General features: G+C 35.3%; 2 protein-coding genes across 2 annotated transcripts in view; both read right to left on the bottom strand.

The window, feature by feature from the left end:
- Positions 1-13,398: 13,398 nt before the first annotated feature.
- On the bottom strand, positions 13,399-16,626 carry LOC127120570 (glutamate dehydrogenase 2). The gene is made up of 7 exons (XM_051051041.1): positions 16,300-16,626; positions 14,927-15,223; positions 14,668-14,784; positions 14,292-14,542; positions 14,134-14,209; positions 13,967-14,053; positions 13,399-13,862 (listed from the first exon to the last, which is right to left on the bottom strand). The coding sequence occupies exons 1-7, from the start codon at positions 16,519-16,521 to the stop codon at positions 13,677-13,679; spliced, it is 1,236 nt and encodes a 411-aa protein (XP_050906998.1). The 5' UTR covers positions 16,522-16,626; the 3' UTR covers positions 13,399-13,676.
- Positions 16,627-23,046: 6,420 nt separating this feature from the next.
- LOC127123829 (protein MAIN-LIKE 1) overlaps positions 23,047-23,867 on the bottom strand; it is a 9,456-nt gene continuing 8,635 nt past the window's right edge. The window contains exon 4 of the mRNA XM_051054004.1: positions 23,047-23,162. Coding sequence (XP_050909961.1) covers positions 23,047-23,162 — 116 coding nt within the window. The remainder of the gene's footprint in view (positions 23,163-23,867) is intronic.

Below are 23,867 nucleotides of genomic sequence, written 5' to 3'. Positions count from 1 at the left end.
TTAAATCAAGAGTATATTAAACAATACAATCATTTATTAGTTTAAAAGTTATTGAATATTACTTATAATAGAGATTAAGATTTAATTTTTTTCTCTTATAATAATGATCATATAAAGTATTATCTATGCAAGACACTATTAGATCCAAAATTTGGTACATTTCTTTAGAAAAGCTATGTCTAAATTTGTATTTTTGGTGTAATAAATTAAAATATTACATCAAGTGTTTAAATGTTAATGATGATATTCAATTATTACATGATTTTTAGTAAGTTTTACATTATTTTAAAGTGCGTATTCTACTAATAGTTTGTATTTTAGTAGCTTTTAAATCAGAATCTAAATCATTGTAAATTTTTTTTATCAATGTCGAAGTCACTCTAATTAAAAAAATCTACAGTGTTTTCATTATAGAAGTTACACTGGTATGAATATAGTGAAACTTAGACATAAGAATTAGAAGAGCGTAACTGGACGTTGTTGACAGTAATATATTTGCATCTTTTATTGTTTATGTACATGTAGTGGTATATTTGGTAAAGCCTTAGACTAGGGTGCCCTCGCCTAAACAATATGGTTGCCCAAACAGAATTTAAGGGAGTCTCCAAAAAGGTCCCACCAACGTGAGAGTCAAGTGAGAGAAAGTCTCTGCTAACTCTGAGAAGATATACGGTCAATAACTTCCCCTAATAAGAGGGGAGTGGTTAAGACCATGTCCAAGAGGTAAAAACCCTAGGTGACAGAGACTCATATATATATATATATATATATATATATATATATATATATATATATATATATATATATATATATATATATATATATATCATACCTCTCAAGGGGATAGACAAATTCTCAAGTCATACATACTTATTACTACTCAGAGAGCACCACTCTCCTAGTAGCCCTAACACAACATCAACCTAGTCGTCTGCCTGCAACCTAGAAGTGTCGGCCACCAACATGACCTCTCACCTCATTTGAGTTGGTCCCTTAAACAACCTCAAGAACCACCATACAATGCTTCTCACCGTCATAAACAAGCCCTCACTACCGAAATTATAATACACCTATAAAGGCCTATGAGTCCATTTCCCCTTACAGAGGGAACATGCAAACCCTATACTTTTTAACAAGTACAGTGGCGCCCCGGTAAAACTAACCTGAACCACACCTTCTCTCATCACCATCACCCTTCTTGTTATTTCCCTTCACTCCTATACCCAATCACTTTTAATCATGGTTTCTAGGAGAGCTTCATCCCCTACGCCATAAGGTACCAGAGGTAGCGGTGATGTTAATCCCATGCCAGAGATACGTGCTACCGTGGACGAACTACAACGCCATAACCGGACGTTGGGGGACGACATCCACAATATCAGACAACACCAACAGGAGGTCAACCCATAGGAGGAGGTGGATATATTAGACCTCTAACCACTCTCACACAAAATATATGGGGCGTCTGTTTGTAAGGGTTTCAAACTCCCTTCCTTGGACAAGTTGGATTAATGTAGAGATCCCTATGAGCACGTAACCTTAATCAACAGAGAAGTGGCCATTATAGAAGCGACAAACTCTCTGAAATGCAGACTATTATCAAACACTTTCAGAGATGTCACCCTAAGATGGTACATGGGACTCCCTCGTGCTTCCATTAATAACTACCAAGAGATGGTAAGGAAGCTGGTTTAGCAGTTCACCGCCAGTCGCCATAGGAAAATGTCCACCACCAACCTATTTAACATTCGCTATGGTCTGTCAGAATCATTGAGGGACTACCTTTCCCTCTTCAATGAAGCCACCATCAAGGTTGTCCTTCCGAACTAAGAAATGTTCGTGGGGGCATTCCAAAATGAACTCAAGACAGGACACTTTAAAGAATCCCTCTCCCAAAGGGCAACACTCACACATGTTGAAGTAGTCTTTAGGGAGGAGTGTTACATCAAAGGTTATGAAAGCAATGCAGATAAGAAGGCTCCCGATGTCAAGGAGCGAATCCTCGGCGCCGAGAGCTCTAGGAAGAATAGTTACACCTCAACCTTAAAGTACATGTATGTGTTCAAAAGAGTGGGGAAGGAAACATGTAGTTTCACTCCTTTGAATACCCTCGAGAATAGATCAAACACGAGGTACTCCACCTGCACAACATCCCGACACCTTCCCCAAGGTCGAGGTGATGGTATTTGAGCTTGGAAGATGGTGTAAGCTCCATAGGGTCAAAGGGTATCATAAAGATGATTGCTACCAACTAAAGGAGGAAATAGAGAAGTTGATATAGGAGAGACACCTCAAGAAATATATAAAGGGTGATTCTTCCAACCCAATAGAGAGACATAACCTGCATGGGTGAGAAGGTGCCAGAATCCCTAGGCTAAACAAAGCCAAGGAAGCATACAAGAACAAAGGCGATAAAAAGGTGTGTCATACCCTCAACACCATAGTCGGAGAATTCGCAGGAGGTGTTGAGACCATCTATGCCCGGAGAAGGTACAGTCATTAAATTCTGAGTGTAGAAAATCTCCCTGAGGTCAAGATCATGAAAACGTCGAAGTCGTGATTATCTTCTCAGAAGAATATGTGTTTGGTGTCCACCCCCACAACAATGATCCCATGGTCATCGCAGTAGAATGCAAGGAATGGGAAATTAAACGGGTTGTGGTAGACCAGGGTAGCTTTACGGACATATTATATTAGGACGCCTTCGAGAGACTACGTCTCGATCCCGAAAACTTGAAGCCCTTCAAAGGATCGTTGGTCGGATTTTTAGGGGAACAAGTGCAAGTGAAGGGATATTTCACCTTGAGGATCACACTCAGAGAGCGGGACCATGCCAACGAAATAAAGGTTAAGCATTTAGTTATTTACACCCCTCTTCATATAATATGATTATCGGTTCGACTAAGCTTTAACCATTTAGGAGCTGCTTTATCTACCTTGAGTTTGTGCATGAAATACCCGCTCCACAATGGGCGAGTGGGAATTGTCCAAGGAGACCAGGAGATCTCCAGGAAATGTTATGTAGAAAGCCTCAAGTTAAAGAAGGCACAATTTTCGATCGCGAGAGTAAAAGAAGGCCAACCATAGGATAACGCCGCCCGATGACGCGAGCGAATCAAGGAGCCCTCTATTCTTCTTTGGAAGCATTTACATGGTAATTATTGTTTTTGTTATTCATTTATGTAGTTGTCCTGTTTTTTATTGTTTGCTTACCTAGTTGACATTTTTCATAGGCGAGTATTAATACTTTGCTAATTATAAGAACAAGTTGTTAATTGGGGTGCACTCTTTTCCATATGCGCTTTCTGAAGAGAAAGGCTTTTTAATGAGGTATCTCATCCTTTTTTATCTATATCTATTCATTATGTCATATCTATGTTGAAAATCCAGGTTCACAAGAGGGTCTCCCTTAAAGGCAATTAAGCCTGCTGGATTCCCTAAGGTGGGATCCTTGCCACCCATAAAGGGAATTATACGTGTTAGAACCCCCAAGGTTGGATCCTTGTCACCCATAAAGGCAATTATACATGCTAGATCCCCAAAGGTGGGATCATTTACACCCGTAGAGGCAATTATGTATGCTGGATCCCCAAGGTGGGATCTTTGCCGCCCATATAAGCAATTATACATGCTGGATCCCCTAAGGTGGGGCCATTGTTGCCCATAGAGGAAATTCTAAATGCTTGATCCCCAAAGGTGGGATCTTTGTCGCCCATAGAGGCAATTATACATGTTGGATCCCCTGATTTGGGATCCTTACCGCCCATAGAGGCAATTATACATGTTGGATCCCCCAAGGTAGGATCCTTGCCGCCCATAGAGGCAATTTTGTATGCTGGATTTCCTAGTGCTGGGAAGAACCCCGTTTTGTAGAAGTATAAAAGCACCCTGACAAAAGGAGACACCCCTAAGTTGAAACATATTATTTGTAAGGTCTTAAGTATACTCCAATCATTTGGACTAACCTTGGAAGGAGCCACATTGATGGTGGTCAACAACTCCATTTCAAAATAAGAAAAAGAAACCAGAACCGACATATTATAGATAATATGGAGGTGAAGGTAAAAAAAAAGAGCGAGTGGATCACCAGAAGTGTCCATGTTTTCCCTCTCATCCTTAAAGAAATGCTCTATAAGCACATCCCTCTCTCGTCCCGTGCTGTGAAAACTATGGCCATGGTGAAACTTGTCGATCATATCGATAGTAGAATACAAAGAGGTTATGTCTCGCACATGAATGAACGATGTTTTCCTCACCATGGTCTACGAAAGTAAAGGTCCAAGATGACGAAGTCTGAAGTAGAAAGTTTTGAAAAAGGAAGAAGAGGTGAAGCAATGCTTCTGAAAATATATAGAAAACCCAAAGAAGTGGGCTCATACGTTCATCCAATAGGTTAACGCTAGAAGCGGGAAAGTATCCACACCCGGATGCCATATGTGAATATAGGAAACTGATTTATCTTCTTGAGAAATATCATCATGATGTGCATTAAATGCTACCAATGACTCTTCCACTCAAACACTTAATATGGATAAAATGATTGACATTTAGGTATCTCGACACGTCACCTCATAACAGACATTTTTCCCCACCAACTCGTACGCCCTTCAGATGAGGGACTTGCCTATCATCTTACTCGCCCTTCACTTGAGGGTCTCGAATATGCAGGGAGCTCCACCAAGAAAAATCGTTAGGGGAATCAAGGATTGGGCGAGGGGTGTATTCCGAAAAGGAAAGTGGTTTTAAACACTTCACCTTTTAGAAGAAAAGTCTTTGTGCTTGAGGGGTTATGCAATGTTATATTTTGTAAAGCCCTATACTAGGTAACCCTCGCCTAAATAATGGGGTCGTCCAAATGGAATCCAAGGAAGTCGGCAAAATGGTCCCATCAATGTGGGAGTCAAGCGAGGGAAAGTCTCCGCTGACTTCGAGAAGATAGGAGGCCAATCACGTCCCCTAATAAGAGGGGAGTGGTTAAGACCACGTCTAGGAGGTAAAAATCATAGGCGACGAGGAATTATATAAATATCATACCCCTTAAGGGGTTAGAAAGTATCTCAAGTCATACACATTTGCTACTACTCAGAGAGAACCACGCTCCTAGTAGCCTTGACACACTATCAACCTAACAGCCCGCCTGCAACCCATCAGTGTATCACCAGCACGACCTCTCACCTCACGTGAGTTGATCCCATAAACAACCTCAAAAACCACCATACAGGTTTTCTCTCTACCATGAGAAAGCCATCACTACCCAAATTATAATACACCTACAAAGTCTTTTAAGTCCCCCTGCCCTTGCAGAGGGAAAATACACACCTCTACTTTTTGACAACTACAATACCATTTTTATAACACTTATGTTACGACATTACTAAGAATTCATATGTATCATTTTCAGGTATGGATCCTCCAACACTTCTCAGGCATATCCAGTTGACCATATGTTGATGACTACACTGAAGATATGCCACATTCTTATGCATTCATCCTACTTAGAGGGAATCAATCAATCAAGCCCTTTAGAGTGTATCTTGATTATACATTACACGATGATATACGCTTCTGGCCGTATGACCTTCACCATCAGACGCCTTCCTTGGATGACGTAGCCTTCTACTCTGGATGGCTAGTTTATGGGTCACGTTTGATGTATCTACATCTGCTTGAGAGAGCCATGCACTAGTTCGGATATATGCAGGTTGTTCCAAGAGAACCCTTTGTGTTTTCTCCTCCTATGTCCCACAAAGATGTAGATGCCATGTATGATGATTTCCTTAATCATCTGGTACCAGCTGAGGAACGAGATGTCATAGCTCCTAGCAAATGGAGTTATGTATACGACTACGTCTAGTGGTATTTCAGATTTTCACATCCTTACATGACACATGATGGCGAGGGAGAGCCACATAGGCTAGATTATCAGGAGATATTAAAGGAGGAACATGTTAGTTCAGATTATGTCGTTGAGGTGTTGTTTGCATGTCGTTGTATTATGGATTTTGCGCGAGCATATATAGATAGAGGAGACTTTCCGAAAGGTACTTCTGGGAGGGCCATTATAGATGTCATTCTTACTAAGGCACGAAAGAAAGTATAGTACATGAGGTGGCGAAGGAACGCGAGGTCTGATATACTCTATAGTATAATATTTGTATGAGGGATTATGCATAGCATTATTGTTTGTTGCTTTGTTATTTTGACATTATGGATTCAGGGTTGATTATTTTATATATGAATTTTTCATCTTTTTAGATATGTGTATGATTTAATTTATTAAAAGGTTATTATGATAGTATAGTTATAATACATGGTCTGTTACACCGGTGTATTTCTAAAAAAAAGGCAAAATTTACTACCTGTAGGATGAATACATAAATGTGTATTCATATTTTGATACTGAGATGCATCTTCAGACAAACTTATATCAAAATAAGGGTATCTCAGTTAGATATGATTGATGTGCATATAAGATGAATACAAAAAATGCATCTCGGGACTAATGTTTGACAGAAAGAGAAGGGTGGCTTATTTACGCATGTGTTTTGTGTAAATTGGTGTATCCGAAATTTTACTTCCGAATTCATAAGGGCATTTTAAAATTTGAGCATAGGATACTTCTTCACCACTTAAGATGGGAGAAGTGGTCCCCCATGAGACTAAGTGAGTAATGGACTAGGCCTCACACAAAATAAATCAGTTTCTAAATAAATATATTAACAAATAATTAATAAAATAAAATAATTGTTATAAACCTAAACCTCGGTATAAAAGCCAACTATCATTTGCAACTTCTTCAGCTTGGAGATGAAACTGACCCTTTATTTTATACCTCCGTTTTGACATGTACTTCAGTTTAGCATAATGCATAGGGATTGATTTCTGGAATTTTTCGTCGCTAATTAGACGAACAATATTAACATGGTACATTTAAAAAAATTGAGGGACCAATACGGTACTTTTTAAATTAGGGACCAAAATGAACTACCGGGATTAACATACATGATCAAAAAGATATTAAACTTAAAAATATTCAAAAACTAACCACAAGAAATTAAGAAAGTAATTCTCTATAAAAAAGCTATTGTTCTCGCAATATTTAATCCATACACACGAGTTTTGTTTACCAAATTTTTAAATTTAAAATAAAAATAAATAACCATTTAGATTTCTCTCTTTTATTAACCTTACATATCGGTTTTATTTTTTTTTATAAAATAAATTATATGAAATAAGAAATAAACCCACATATAAATTTAAATTTATATATTAATTAAGAATATTATGGTATTTTAAAAGGGACTGATACTCCGCAAAATGAATAATATGTTTGTCATCTCCTTATTCGAAATGTTCTCGAAGAACTTTGTTCCACATTTTTATTCCGAAAAGAAAAAAAAAATCTTTTTAAGTCTCAAATGAAACAATTCTTATGAAAATCTCCACTAGCAAATGGAAGTTGATATCTCTAGATAAAATATAAACCTTATTGTTTTGGATCACTAGATTGTATTGTGAACACCACTACCTTCCAATATCATATTTTAAAAGATGTGTCTATAGAAAGAAAGAAAAATAGACACTAAAAGGGAAAGGACGAGGAATGAAACTTGTGTAACACTTAACAAATTTGTGCCGACACTTGACAGATTTTAATGGAAAAAAATAGACACTATCATACCATACCATACCCTGGCAATGACCACTTTCCACCAATGGGGGCCAAACATAAGTTAATTGGTTATTAGTGGGGAAGAAGACAATGATTTTTGCTCTCTAAGGTACCATCGTATTCATGTGTGCAAGTGTGATGATCTATAATTCCAATTCCAATTCCAATGTCCTACCACGTGTTTGGAAACAATGAAATAAGTAATGACAGATGGAATTATAATCATGCCAAAAGTTCAGAAGATGTGTAATCTATAATCTATGCATAATGCAAATCAAATTATTGTGCATGATGCAAATGAAACCTATATATTCTACGTGTCCATTGTTTCTTTCTTTTTCATTTTTCAAACAAGCAATTGCACTTCTATTCAACAGCTTACTAATGCTTACATTTAGTAGTAGTGGAATAAAATTAACATAAACCAAGAGAGATTGTGGATATATGTGTCCGTCATTAGAAGGTTGCATTTCATTAGCTTTTAAGATAAAAGGTATATACACTTAATTGTGATTTATAATTTACTTTATCACAATGCACTATTAGTATAAAAAGTTTTATACTGTCGATTCATCAGCATCATCCGTTTGTATTATTTTATAGATTTTTAAAATAAAAGTCAAATTTGTTTCAATATCCAACATCTATGATTACCTGACGATATAAAATCATTTTACACTGTCAGTGTATTTTAATTAAATTCTATCATAAATTAAAATAAGATTAAAAAATAAATATAAAAAATCAAGAAAATTTGTTAGAATTGAATAGAATATAAAAAAATAAATGGTAAAATTACACCAAAAGTATTTTAAATTATTTTATTGTAATAGATTAGTGCTTTAAATTATTTTTGTTGAAATCAATCATTTAAGTTACCTAACGTCTACACCGTTATCCTTTTTAAAAGATTTCATTCTAAAAATGATTATGTGGTACTAACGTTGGTGAGCTGACACTAACCGTGTTGACATGGAATAAAACAGTCAACCCAGAAATGTGTCTTCCCGATAAAACTATGACACGTAACTTTTGAAGAGAGAGAGAGAGAAAAAAAAAGTAGGAATATTTTGAGTTTCCACCGTTGATATATTATTCTTCTCTCTCATTATTCTTCCATGGTGGGTTTAGAACTTTACAAATCATATGAAACATTTCATTACATCTTTCGTCAATCTATAATTTATACACCGCCTCAATCGTACTCAAATTTCAATAAGATCTAGGGTTTCAATTTCAATTCAAATCGGTCCACGAAGATGCAATTCAAATCAATGCAATCCTCATTTTGAGAGATTTAAGAAATCGGGATCATCAGCCTATAATTGAACCACCACTAGCACTCAGTCTTTAATGAACCAACCACTAGCACCTGGAGAGCAAGGGGAGGTCGTGATGGAGGATCTGGCGAGTAAGGGGGTTATGCGTTTGTGATTTTGAACAACTAGTAAAGATAATAACTTATTGTATCTAGTGTTAATTACAACGAAGATCAACATGAATACCCATAACTTACTATGATTTCGCGACTAGAGTCTTTCAACTTTTGAAATTTTCAAAAGTTTCATCATTGGCTTTCTAAATGAATACCCGTAACTTTCGTGACTATTCATCAACTATGGATAAAACATATCTTGTGCCTGAGTGTGAATGATTTCTTGTAGACCCCCAAAGATCAACATGAATATAATCAAGGGATTCATGTGTTCTTTGTTTACCTTTGTTAAACTTCACTCTACATGATTTACCAAATACATAAGGTTTACAAAACTCCAATTTTTCGACCTTGTCACCACATAGTATATTACGTTTCGACAATTCGACCAAGCCTCTTTCACTGACATGGCCAAGTCGTTTATGCCAGAGCTCAGTCTTTGACACAGATTTTGTGGACGCCACATCTACTGAACCACTTACATCCTCAGCCTCAAGGGTATACAAGTCTTGTTTCTTTACGCCTCTCAAGACTTCTTTCGACCCCTTCATTAACCTTAGGATACTTTTCTATTCTTTGAAAACATATCCTTTCTTTTCTAACTCACCAAGATAAATCAAGTTTCTCTTAAGTTCAGGTACATACCTGACATCAGTCAATAGCCTTATTGACCTATCATGGAGCTTGAATCTTACAGATCATATACATGTGACTTTACAGGCTTTATTATTTCCAAGTAACACTGGTTCATCATCTTAATCACATAGTTCCTCAAACACATATTTGTTTGGAGTCATGTGCCAAGTGCAACCCGAATCCATAATCTACTCCTTGCTAGAGTCATTGCTTGAAACCACCAGAACATCAGATGATTCATAATCATCTTGCATTATCATTATCTTTTCCACCATGATTATTCAGACGTTCGGGGAACATCTTTCTTGTATGTCCCTCCTTCTTAAAATGATAACACCTAATTGCAAGAGTATTACCACCATGAGAATTTTGTAGAACCTTACCCTTTTTCCTCTCATACTTGCCATCTTTCTTTGAGGACTTTCCTTTGACGCACAATCCTTCACCAACAGACGGTGGCTTATGCTTCTTTCGTTCGTTCAAATCCTTAGAGTAAAAGGATGATTGAACTTCTTCAAAGGTCAGGAACTCTCTTCTATACAAGATAGTTCCCTTGAAGTGAGCATGAGACTTAAGTAAAGCACACAACAACAACAACAATGCTTGATCTTCATCATCAATCTTGACCTCGATATTCTCAAGATTAAGAATCAACTTGTTGAACATATCCAATTGCTCAGCCAAGACTTTGTCTTCACTCATCTTGAATGAATACAAAGCTTACTTCAAGTACAGACGATTGACCAAAGATTTGGTCATATACAAACCATCGAGTTTGCTCCACACACCTGTTGCCGTCTTCTCCTTCGAGACATGCTGGAGAACCTTATCACCAAGGCTCAATATGATGGTGTTGTGGACTTTCTCGATCATCGTCGTCTTCTCCTTCTGTGTTAGGGAACCATTCATCTTCTCTGGTCCTTTCAACGCTTCTAGCAAACTCTGCTGAACCAGTAGGCTTGCATCTTCAAGTGCCACAAACCGAAATCATTCACACCGGTGAATTTCTCAATCTCATACTTTGTTGACTGCATCTTCTCCTCCACGCTCACTGAACCAGTAGGCTTGCATCTTCAAGCGCCACAAATCGAAATCATTCACACCGGTGAATTTCTCAATCTCATACTTTGTTGACTGCATCTTCTCCTCCACGCTCACTGCACCAATTTGTTGTGAAATCGATGCCCAGAAAACAGAGTATGATCGGTTTCTTGATTAACAAGAAAATCACAAAGCAAAATAAAAAGAGAAGAAAGAAGAAAGACTATTTAAAGTGGTATAAAAAACTAGATTCTTGATTCAATTACACATTAATAACAATGTTTACAATTGAATCTCAATTACACAACTTTCTCCATCTGATTAGGACTATCAGGGATTGATGGAGAAGTGATGACTAGTATGTTATTTATAAGAAAACTAAATCTTAATTTTCAACTAACATAGAAAACAATTGGTCCAACATAATGACTCAATTCAACATGTTAACTTAAACAACAGACTAACATATTTCGACAACATGTTAGAAGAAGCTTCGACTACAACACACACACATTTGACTCTTACATGCTTGATCAGACTTCGACTACAACATACACAACTCCTATCAAGACATGGAATTTTCCTTGTCGAGACTAGAGTTTGATCCAAAATATCATATGTATACTACAATTTAAGTAGGTAGCGCATGGTGTGATATGTGTTAATTACTTTACCTGAATAGTAAACTTAATGTCGTTTGTTGATTCTAAGTGTTGGCAGCAATTTTGGTAAAACAAAGAGTGTTCACAAGATGTTATGTGTGATGTCTTAACATAAGATATCCTATGTACCTGCTGGAGTTCAAGATCATGTGCAAGCAGGATTGTTTCAGAATGCCACATACAATGACATGGCTTCTGATATTGGTTGTACCTGCTGGAGCTTAAATGAAAGACATGTTCATGCAGGATTGTTTCAGATGACATGCATAATGTCATGGCATCTGATATGGTTGTACCTGCTGGAAGTTATAAAAGGAATTATTGGATTATGCAGGATTTTTCCAGGGTGTCAGACCCGATGTCGTGACATCCTGTACACAGAATATTCAGTATGAATGTCTGGTGTTTTGTGATTGCACAATTAATGGCAATCTTTGGATGATTGAAGATATGGCTAGCTGGCGCATTCAATCATGGATTACAACCAGATTTACTTATTTTCTATGGAGATCTATACAGCTGTTATAAAAAGATTTGATTGGAAAATAGATTTAGGGTTTTCAAGATGTCCAAGCCCAGCAGAAGGCTTCTATAAAAAGGGACTTAGAAAACCTGTTTGAACACACAACCAAGACTGAGCGAAATATAGAGAGAGAGCTAGAGTTTGTGTCTGTTTAGTCGTAAGACTTGTAGGTCATTCAAGTCATCCATTGATGATTGAATTGGACTGATTTGTGGTTGTAATTTGTCACTCTAAAGCTGTTAAGCAAGAGTGTGTGTCTACTTGATCAAAGCTGTGAAGCAAGATCAAGTGTGTGTCTTCTTGATCAAAGCTTTGAAACAAGATCAAGAGTGTGTCTTCTTGATTGAAACTGTGAAGTAAAATCAAGAATGTGTAATTGAAAAGTATTTTCTTTTCACAAGGGATTGTTGTTTAAAATCACTGGTGTGTGATTGTAAGGGAAGTGAGTGGGTTCTCATATCTAAGAGTGCTTAGGTAGAAATTGCATGGGTAGAGATTAGGTGAGAAAGACTGTAACTTGTTGAAATGTACGGAGAGTCTTTGAACTAATTCTATTTTAGTGAATTTCCTTCCTGGCTTGGTAGCCCCCAGACGTAGGTGAGTTGCACCGAACTTGATTAACAATTGCTTGTGTTATTTGCTTTACCATTCTGTATTTTTTATCCATTGTGTGTTAACAGATATTAGTGTCGTAACATTACCTTCGACATCTTATATCTGATACCAGAATTTCATCGTTTTTAATGGGCAATGAGATCCTTCTAAATGATGTGGCATTCACACATTGGTCCTTTTGTGACTCTCTCGAAATCTCTAAGTGACAAACATTAGATTGGTTGGTGTTTCGATTGATTGAGCCGGGCGAGAACATTTTCTTTAAGAAAAACGAAATTTTTGATACTTGGCTTGATATTTATAGCCTTTGAAATATTTCTCTTGTTTCCTTATGAGTTTGTGTGGCTAGTGTCCATGTCTCCTTGGTGGTGCGAATGTCAGGTTGTTGGCTCATTCGCTACATGTGTTTCCTTGTTGCTAAGAGGAGTCGCAACCTCAATATATTTCTATTGAATTTTCCCACGGGACTACGACTAGTAGTCTAGAGTGAGTGCATTTAAAAGTTTCGACTACAGAAGTTGAGGCATAATAATCATTTCGTGGGAAATGAAATTCCCTGCATTGTTGTCACATAGAACATTCCAATGACGATCTTTTGAGTCTTGACTTCTCAACTGTTGGATATGGCATGTTAATATTATTTTCTCTAATCAGGTTGGCTTATAAAAAGAAGGTTTTTTCCTCCTTACTTCGTTTTCCTCCTCACCGAGAACTTATTTTTTTTGGAAAATGCACTTCACTAAAATCATACTATGTCATGACAATGCTATAACACCTCACTCGGAAAGAAGGAAAAACAGAGGAAAGAGACAAATAGTGAAAGATTCTGAATAATATTTCAAGCTACTTTAGCAAACTCAACATGCAAAATACTAAGTAGAAACAAAAACAAAAGTGATTTCAAAAAGTGTTCAAAATGACAATCTGATACTAACATAAAGAAACTTTGTCTATACTTAACATTGAACTAAAACTAAACTAAGATAACAAATGAATTAAAAGAATAGAAGACACAAATAACCATGCAAAAACTAAGAAACTCCAACTACAGCTTATATTATAGCTAGTAGTGATTGATGTTCATGTTTCTCTCTAAGCTTCCCAACCTCTCAAAAGTGTAGCGCGGGCGACACGGTTGAGTCCAAGAGTAAAAGCTCCCATTCGCAAGTCGCAGTTGTGAGTTTTACACATTCCTTTTATGTTCTTGAAAGCTCTAGTCATATACCTTTTTAGCTCGAGGTTAACTTTATCTTCATCCCACATAAATCCTTGAATGTTCTGCAGAAGTCCCATAGGAGAATTTAAAATCTATTTCTCTTAAACATGTTTTCAAGAACTGTTAATTAGCTTCTGAAATTTCCACTTATCAAGTTAATCATTACCTGGACCCATTCAAAATAGCTTACGGTCACTCCACCAGCATTCGCATAAATATCGGGTAATATAATAACTCCTTTCTTAGACAGAATCTGCAACAAACAAATCATTTTAGTTTTATAACATTCAGTAACATTAAGTAACTCTACATTGGTTGCGCAAGAACTTTAACCTCATCAGCGTCGGGGTCAGTTGGATGATTTGCAGCTTCTATGATAAACTTTGCTTTCACATCATCAGCATTTTCCCTTCAAGAACCATAGACAAAGTTGAAGTTACACCAACAATTTACTTTAACAATGATTATCTATGAACTAAGATGAAACATACTTGTTCAGAACACCTCCCAAAGCACATGGGATGAGAACATCACAGTCATGGGTGAGCAAGTCCTTTGGATCCATGGTGTCTGCTCCTGAGAAATCTATCAAACTTGCATTGTCTGCCTTGTGTTTCAGAAGAGCCGCAATATCAATCCCGTTTGGATTACTAATAGCACCACCGATGTCACTCACTGCTACCACCTTACCACCTCTCTCAAAAATTGACTTTGCAGCCCAAGTGCCCACATTTCCAAATCCCTACACAATGTAACATATTAATCATCAATCATATAGATGTAGTGTTGCTAAACATCGGCTTTAGCAGCATTGTAACAATATTGTATAGCGGAATTCGAACACATCAATATTGCATTGTGAAATACCTGGATGGCAAATTTCATATCAGAAATTGATTTCCCATATTCAGAAAATAAAGCCTCCGTTGCAAAAACGACTCCTAGTCCAGTGGCAGCCTCTCTTCCCAACGAACCTCCAAGATCCTACAAGCCAAATATTTCAAACTGATTTCTTGAATCTTGGATAGACAAATTATCATTGTCTACACAAGAAAACTATGAGTACTCAAATAGGACCTAAAGCTAGAGTTGTGGTAGTGATTGTGCAACATTATTATACACTTACAATAGGCTTGCCAGTCACCACTGCCGGTGAATGACCATGAAACTTAGAATACTCATCAAGCATCCAAGCCATTGTCTGAGCATTAGTTCCCATATCAGGAGCAGGAACATCTCTATGAGTGCCAATGAGATCATGAATTTTTTGAGTGAAAACACGAGTGAGACGTTCCAACTCACTGATGCTCAGATCCTTCGGGTTACAGCCGATTCCTCCCTTTGCTCCACCATAGGGTATGTCTGCAACAGCTGTCTTCCATGTCATTAACTGAGCTAGAGCATTCACTTCATCCGGGTCAACCTGGCACAAGAAAATGCAATCCATTAATACTCAAAAGCAATGCAAATAGTTCATTTATTTACCTTCATTTGCATGATTCATACTCAAAAGCAGTGTAAAATAGTTCACTATTTATCTTCATATGTATGATTCAGTTAAAATTACACAAGCTTTTACAAGTTTATGACTCATTAAATTAATATAGAAAAACTAATTTCTGTTTCAACTAGAAAAAAAAAACATTCTCATGCCTTGCACTCATTTCTGCCCAGAAATTTTGGTCAAAGAATAATGGAATAGGAATAGGAATAATTTTAAAGAGAGAAATTTTAAATGGAAAAAAATAACTTTAAAGTGTTGCAGAAATTGAATATACCAATTTCAAAAAAAAAATACTTGTATATATTTAATTCATTAATAAGTGTCAAGGTTTCAAAAAACCGTTACCCCGCGATAACCCTAGCAACAAAACAATATCGGAAGGTATCACTGATACCATTATTTGCCATTTTGCGCGACAACCGCAATCAATGTTATTTTCCATTTTGCGTGACGACCGCAATCAGTGTTCTTCTCCGTTTTTGCGCGACGACCGCAATCAGTGTTATTCGCCGTTTTTGCGCAACGACCGCAATCAGTGGTATTCACGGTTTTTGCGCGACGACTACAACTGCAATCAGTGTTATTCACGGCTTTTGCGCGACGACCGCAATCAGTGTCGCAGCATATATACAGACTGAAATCGCGAAAGCTTTTATGCAACTGCCCTAAAAACAGCATGTATTATTTTGATATATAAAACTGAATCCCAAATCTTTGACAAAAGGAATCAAACTCCTTAAAAGTGAGATTACAATTATGATTTTTATCTATAATTTAATTTCATATTAACTACTAATACTTATATCGCACCAACACAATAACAATAATGAAAGTAAGAGATCATTACAATCGTGATCACCATACATCAAAGATCGTAAATGCAATAATAATTTATTTCTAGGTTTAGAATTTGAATGATAAATAAACAACGATCATAGTAAATTATAAGAAAAGTGATGAATAGTAAAGAATGAAATCTAAGAAAGAATAAGAACCTCAGGATGATAACGAATTCCACCCTTCATAGGACCACGAGCATTGTCATGTTGGATCCTGAAACCAATGTAGGAAACCAAACTTCCATCATCTTTAGGAATGGTGCATTCGACCTTGATTTCTCTGTAAGGAATAAGAAGACTCTTTTCGAGTTTGGAATCCAAACCGAGAATTCGAGATGCGCGAATGAAGTTACGATTGGTTGCAACGAGAGCGTTCATATTGATTGACTGGTTCAGTGTAAGAGTGATGGAAGTTATGGGATCAAACTCAAATCCTACTTTTATTCATTACAAGCTTTAGAAACACGACATTGATTACGTCCCAATCTAGAGGATATACTCGTAATTATCATATTTTTATTATTTCTAACTAATTTTTTGTTTTTAAAAATAGCATGTATTTGATGTGAATGAGGTTTAAAATGCAATCGACATGTAAACAAAAATGTTATAAAATTGATTTTTTTTTTAATTTTATAGAAAAATGATAAATACTTTTTTTTTTAGAAATAAGTGTCGATTATATTTTAGAATAAATAAATTATTAAATATATATCCTTTTAAAATTAATTTACATAAATATGTATCTGATATGAGTTTATTTATTGCAAAGAAAATATAAAATGCAATTTGTACGTAAGCAAAAATGTTGACTCATAAAATTGTACTTTTTTTAATTTTGTATCTTAATCACTTTCGGTTCAATGATGTATGAGAGGAAATTTTTTCGATTGTTAGCTCTGATTCAATTGGGGGCTATCCCCCATGTTTTTTTGTGTTTAGTTCTTCTTTTTGGGCTCTTAAGCCCTCTCTTATATGAAAAAAAAATTGTATTCGGGATAGAAAAATATTCTATAAAAAGTTTAAGATGTTCTTTAAATTTTAGAGATGTATTTTTGGAGCATTATGTCTTAAGTCAACATGTTACTTCAAAGATTCATCTTCGAAATATTTTAAAATATCAATACATTCATCTCTAGAAGATCCATTTTAAATATTTATTTATCCGGAAATGTATCTCTCTTTAGGATTTACGGAGATGTATCTCTGCAACCAATCAAAATAGTGCAAGTTTTAGTTGGTTTTATTGTTACTCAGATAAAAGTTACGAGTAATAAATATTAAATCATACAATCGATATGCAAAAAAATGACATACATAAATCCAGAGTCAAAATAAATCATCATGGGATACATAATAAAGTCAAAATATACAATAAAGGCAAAATATGTAAAAATAAAAAACAACCAGACATAAATTCAAACTACAAATACTATAAACTACTGCATATGTCGGACCAAAGCTCCTTGGCCTCCTCTTCCCCCGTGCTCCAACGTTGTCTCCAGTACATCAATGTCTCTCATGCCTCCGTCATAATGGCATCTAGGACCTCCCTCACCTCAGAACCATCAAGAAAGATATTTATGTTAATGCATGTCTGCATAATCTCCATAATACAACAACATCTAGGAAACACATCATGAGCATGACATAACCTATCATGCTCCTCCTCTAGTATGTCTTAATGAGCTAACCTCGGTGGATCTCCTAGGGCAGTCTGCATTATATATGGATGTGACACCCTAAAGAACCATTTGATGTACTCTTCTACATATCTCCAATCACTCTCAGTTATGGTACTCATTGCCTTATCTGGTACCAGATGACTAAAATAATCATCAAACATGGCATTCATATATTTACGTGTCATAGAAGGAGGAGTAGAGACAACATGGTATTTGGGAACAGTCTGGGTGTAGTTGAACTGCCGCATGATGTGCTCTAGAAGATGAGGAAATGTCATACATGAACTACAAGCCAACCATCCCGAGTATAACATTATGTCGTCAAATGTTTGCATCTCACGATGATCAATATAGCTGTTAAAGTGCATAGCCTCTGCTACCAAGCAGTTAAGATACACTCAAAATGGCTTTATCGCCTGGTTCCCTCTGAGCGGGGCAAATGCACAAGCATGTGACATATCCTCAGTATAGGTCGGTACACACGACCAGACGGAGATGTGTGGGAAATATTGGAGGATCCAAGCCTGAAAAGTGTTTGAACACACGAATCATTAGTAAGGGTGTTGCAAAAATGTAATAAAAATGACACACCAACACTAAAAGACCAATAAAATTTACCGTCAAAAGTGTGATGTTGCTTGTCACTTGCTTCGTCTTCCACCTACAACCCTCAGATAACTTAGATTACAAATAGACCAAACAAGCAGCACCCAATTGCACTCGTGGATCCATTTAAAGCCCTCAAAGTATCGTAGGTAGACGACATCCACATAAGTGTCACTCTTGTCCACAAAAATGGTAGTGTCAACCAAATATAACAGGTATGCTCTCATAGCTTATGCTATATGTAACCCCACCTGCTCGTCATCACCTCTTTCCTGCTCTACTATAAGGATTTCATCTGTATATATCTTTTCAGGAATTCAAACCTAGCATGAGCCCATATGTTTTTTCCAACCCCCTCAAGAAAGCCTCTAGGTCAACTCCTAAATAGTCTACCATCAACTAAAGTGCCTTATCTTTGCTAATCCTCCCATGATCTAGAATTTTCCCCCTAATTGGAAGATGCAACATACACGAAACATCATCCAATGTGATAGACATCTCACAAGTGGTAGATGAAATAATAAGGTCTCAGTATACCATGTCTCTACAAATGCTTTAAGCATCTCGTGGTTCAACGTAACAAAATTGGTCTTGCATAAGTCTTTCATCCTAGATAGAGACAAAGCAGCTTGAAACCACTCGTCATTAGGCTAATGCAAGCCAGTAATCTTCCGATCATAGTTAATGAATTTAAGTAGATCATGGTCTTGTAAAAAAATAAATCATTTTCAGAAACTTGTAATATAATAATAAACATAATTTAAAACGAATGAATCCAACTAATTTTACCTCTCCGACCAAGAAATGTCTGGAAGTATGGTCTGGGTAAAGAGACAACAGTGACAACTCTAACGAGCTTCTTCCAAATATATGAAGTGGCATTGGCTCGTCAGCCTCATCATTCTAATGTGGCACTGGCTGATCAGCCTGAGCTCCCTCCGATGTTTGTGGTGGCATAGGTGTCCCAGGTACCTCCGATGACTCGGGCACCTCTGGCGCCTAAATAGGTGAAACTTATCGCCTACGGGAAGATGAAGGCAATGATGCATCACTAGGTGACACTCGTCTCCTACGAGAAGAAGGTGGAGATATATGAGGCCCAAAAGTCGACGCCTCTGCATGAACCGGGTTTGAGGGAACAAGAGCCTCTGAAACCTGATTTGTTTCCTTCTGACAGATGCATGTTGTGCAATCCTCTTGTGCCTCAGTTTGTCGTCTCTAACAGCCATAATGCATGTAAGTAAACCAGACAAGTCTCACACAATTACTACAAACAATCCTACAAGCAAGAAAATCAAAAAAGAACAGACAGATAAATCACGGAGATGCATCTCTGGTTCCTAGAAATCCAAACGTTGAAAAATTATGGAGATGCATCTCCAGAATTTTCTGCCACTTTCATCTTCGCCAATGGCGCTAATCTAGACTATCAAACTTCCAAAAATAATGCATTGATCGTTACTTTTAACTATCAAATACATTTCTCAAAATGTATCAACTATGCATAAACTATGTATTTCAATACCTAATCATCAATTTCTACAAATTTATACAAAAATTCAAAAAAAGTTAACAAAAATTAAAATCTTACAAATTGTGAGTTTACTTTAGTGTTGAATGGGCTCTTTGATGTACTTGATGTTGATGGAAGAAGCTTTGAGTTTGATTGATTGATTTTGAAAGAATGTGAGTTGAGAGAATTTGAGAAAGGTTTAAAGTTGTCTTAGAAGTGAGGAAGGAGAAGAGGTTCTAGTGTGTTTTTGAACAAATAATGTTCGAAGATGAATCTTCTTAATGTACATGAAGATGCATTTCCATAGTTTTTTACATTAAGTCAGGATTTTATTAACTCAGGGTGCGTCCGGAGACGCATCTTCGAAATCTGGGAGTATTTTTGTATTTTTACGTGATGCCCTAATAATATATTGTGTGCATTAAGAAATTCTCTAAAAAAATATTGTCTCATAAAATTATAATTTTTTAATTTTATAAAAATCAATGTTTTTTTATAAATAACCTAAGATGTCCATGATATTTTAAAGTAAATAAACGATATATATATATATATATATATATATATATATATATATATATATATATATATATATATATATATATATATATATATATATATATATATATATATATATATATATATTAATTATAGGCAATGATGTATATTCTTAAAGCTTGAATGCATTCGTGTTATTGGCATTACACATGAGCATGTGTTACAAACAATTGCATTTAAGACAACAAAAAATTGAGGGCATTTGTCACCGGTAATGGCGCATTTTTTAGAGGACGGATTTTTTTGTTTTAAAAATTGTTCGTTTGATATATGTTGTGAAAATATGGTTATTTGAGGATTTCTTTTAAAAAAATTGGTTATTTTAAGAAAAATCTCAATTTGCAGATTAGTACTCCCTCCGTTTTTTATTATAAGTCGTTTTTGACTTTTCACACGTATTAAGAAATGTAATAATTGTTGTATGAAAAAGATAAATTATTAAGTGTTTTACAAAATTGCCCTTCATTAATGATATTGAAAAGATAAATTGACATAATTGAAAGGAAAGAGAATAATAAATATTTAAGGGTATAATAGGAAAAATAACATTAATGATTTATTGGTATTATAAAACGACTTATATTGTGGTACAAAATATTTTTCTAAAACGACTTATAATAAAAAACGGAGGTAGTATTAGGTATTACTGAATTAATTGCAAAAAAATGTTTAAAATACACATATAATCAATTATTAATTGGTTCAATAGTGATTGACGCTGAATTTGATAGAGAAGACTACACTTCGATTCTCCACAATTGCGATTGAGAGAAATTGAAATTATTTAATCTTATAACTGACTTCTAAATCAAATTAATCGGTTCAATAGACCGGACACTCATAGTGAAAAACCAAAAAAAATGTTGACACATAAAATTAAATTTTATTTATTTTATATAAAAAAATGATAAAAACAGGACATTGATTACTTCTCAGTCTAGTTTTATTGATTAGAAGCTCTAGACTTGTGATTTTAAAAACACGACATTAATTACCAAATTTATATTATTTATTTATTTAAATAAATGTGATGTTAAGGAGGGTTAAAATACAATCTACATGTAAACAAAAATGTTATAAAATTGGATTGGATTTTATTTTATCTAAAATAGGAAAAATACTTAATTTTTTTATAAATAACCTCAAGTGTCCATTATATTTTAGAATAAATAAATGATATAAATATATATACTTTTAAAATTAATTTACATATATGTACTTGATATGACCTATTCTATTGAAGAAGATATAAAATGCAATATTTATGTAAGCAAAAGTGCTGAGACATAAAATTTTATTTTTTAAATTTTATAAAAATAAATAAATACTTGTTTTTTATAAATAATTTAAGATATACATGATATTTTAGAGTAAATAAATGATATAAATATATTTAATTTTAAAATTATATATATATATATATATATATATATATATATATATATATATATATATATATATATATATATATATATATATATATATATATATATATATATATATGAGAAAAAGAAAATATAGATAAAAAAGAAACATAACACGATAGGGGCAAAACTAAATCTTCTAATTACAAAAGCGATAATTAGGAAGGCCTAATTTTTCTCTAAATAAGGCATTACTAACAACTAAATGAATGTTATCCCACCAAGTGAGACCCCAACAGACCAAGGTTCGCAATTTTGTATGCTTAATGATTACTCTTTTTAAAGATATGAGAAATGAACGACGGTCTATTTGAAGTGATGCAAATACAATGTTTCCATTCATTTCTGAGGCGCCAAGGAAACATCAATGGGTTAGCAAAAGCCAACACAATCATCTTATTGTCACGTTCCACCCAAAGTTTGTTCCATCCTCTACTACGCGTTAACTTTATGGTGAACATGATACCATTAAGCTCAACAACAAAAGCATTAGCACTACCAAGAAAAAAGGCAAATCTTCTCAGGTGTCCGTCATCCTTATTTCTAAATAAACCTCCACACGAGGCCGACCCAGGATTACCCAAAGAGGCCTCATCAGTGTTAACTTTAATATATCCCAAAAAGGGAAGATTCCAAACAATTTCAACAATATTAGTGGCTTTGGGAAGATGAATTTTCATTTTAAAAGCTTTGATTATGTTAAAGTCACACATAGATTGACCAGCAACAAGGGAACTTTGATTTCCACAAAGGTTGACATGGGACATAACTCAGGCAGTGATGAAACTTCAAGTAGGCTTATCATTGTTGAATCTAATTTGGGTTTTGTAGAGCCAAATGATATTAAAGCAATTGATAATTTAGGCTTTAACAATCAACTTATATTGAGTAAACCAATTATTATTGATTTTCTTAAGGACATACTTGTAAGAGTTGAGGTTGATATTCACTTGGATAATGTTGACAAGTCAGCTCCAAATTTGAAGAGCAAGGGGAAAGTGAGAAATAGATTCTCAGATGAATCTTGACTATTTTTGAAAAGATTACAAAGAGAATGAAGGTTGCACCCATGAACCATAAGATTTTTCGTTTGTTGGAAGATTTTCATGAAGAAGCCTCAAAACCAAGATAGACTTGGAGGGGGAATGTCATTCGACCACACCAGTTTTTCCCGATCAACATTGTTACCAAGAGTAGCATAATGATTAGAAGAATCGGAGAAGGAAAGAATACCTGAAGAGGTATCAGATATGAGTCCAGCAGAGGTGGTCTTCAAATTCCTCTTGAGGAATAAGGAAAGCTTGAAGAAATTGAAGTAGGCCTGTGAACTCCTCTTGAATGTGTCAGGGAATATGTCATTACTTTTCCAAAATGAAATCAAGCACTAAGTGATTAAGCTCATTAAAAACCAAATTTCCCCAACAGAAAACCACAAACTGAACCGAACCAAATCGAAAACTGTAAAAAATTATATTTTTTTCCGAATGTGTTTGGGTCATATTTTAACAAAATCGCGCGGTTCGGTTTGGTTCACGGTTTCTATTTTTCAAACTGTGCTACAACCCAAACTTCATTTAACTCACATTCAACCCAAACATAAACATATTATGCCTTAGCCTTACGATTACGAACGATTTTCTCTTCCTTGCACTTAGGATTTCAGATTCAGCCTTCTCAAATCTCTCCCAATAGTATCGCGCCTTCTTTGTCATATACATCTCGTATTTTCTTCTCTAATCTCTACTCTCTTATATTCTTTCTTTTTCATCTTCTCACATTTATGATATTGTTCTCTCTTCTAATTTCGTTGTTATCGTATATTTTCTTCTCTAATCTCTCCTCTTTTTTGTTCTTTCTTTTTCATCTTCACTAATCTTTCACCTCCCCTATTTTTTTTGTTTCATTATAACGTTTTTGAATTGTTTTATGCTATTGTTT

Source organism: Lathyrus oleraceus, chromosome 2 (genome assembly GCF_024323335.1).
Source record: "Lathyrus oleraceus cultivar Zhongwan6 chromosome 2, CAAS_Psat_ZW6_1.0, whole genome shotgun sequence".
NCBI lineage: Eukaryota > Viridiplantae > Streptophyta > Magnoliopsida > Fabales > Fabaceae > Lathyrus > Lathyrus oleraceus.
This window is presented reverse-complemented; position numbering and strand designations above follow the sequence as displayed.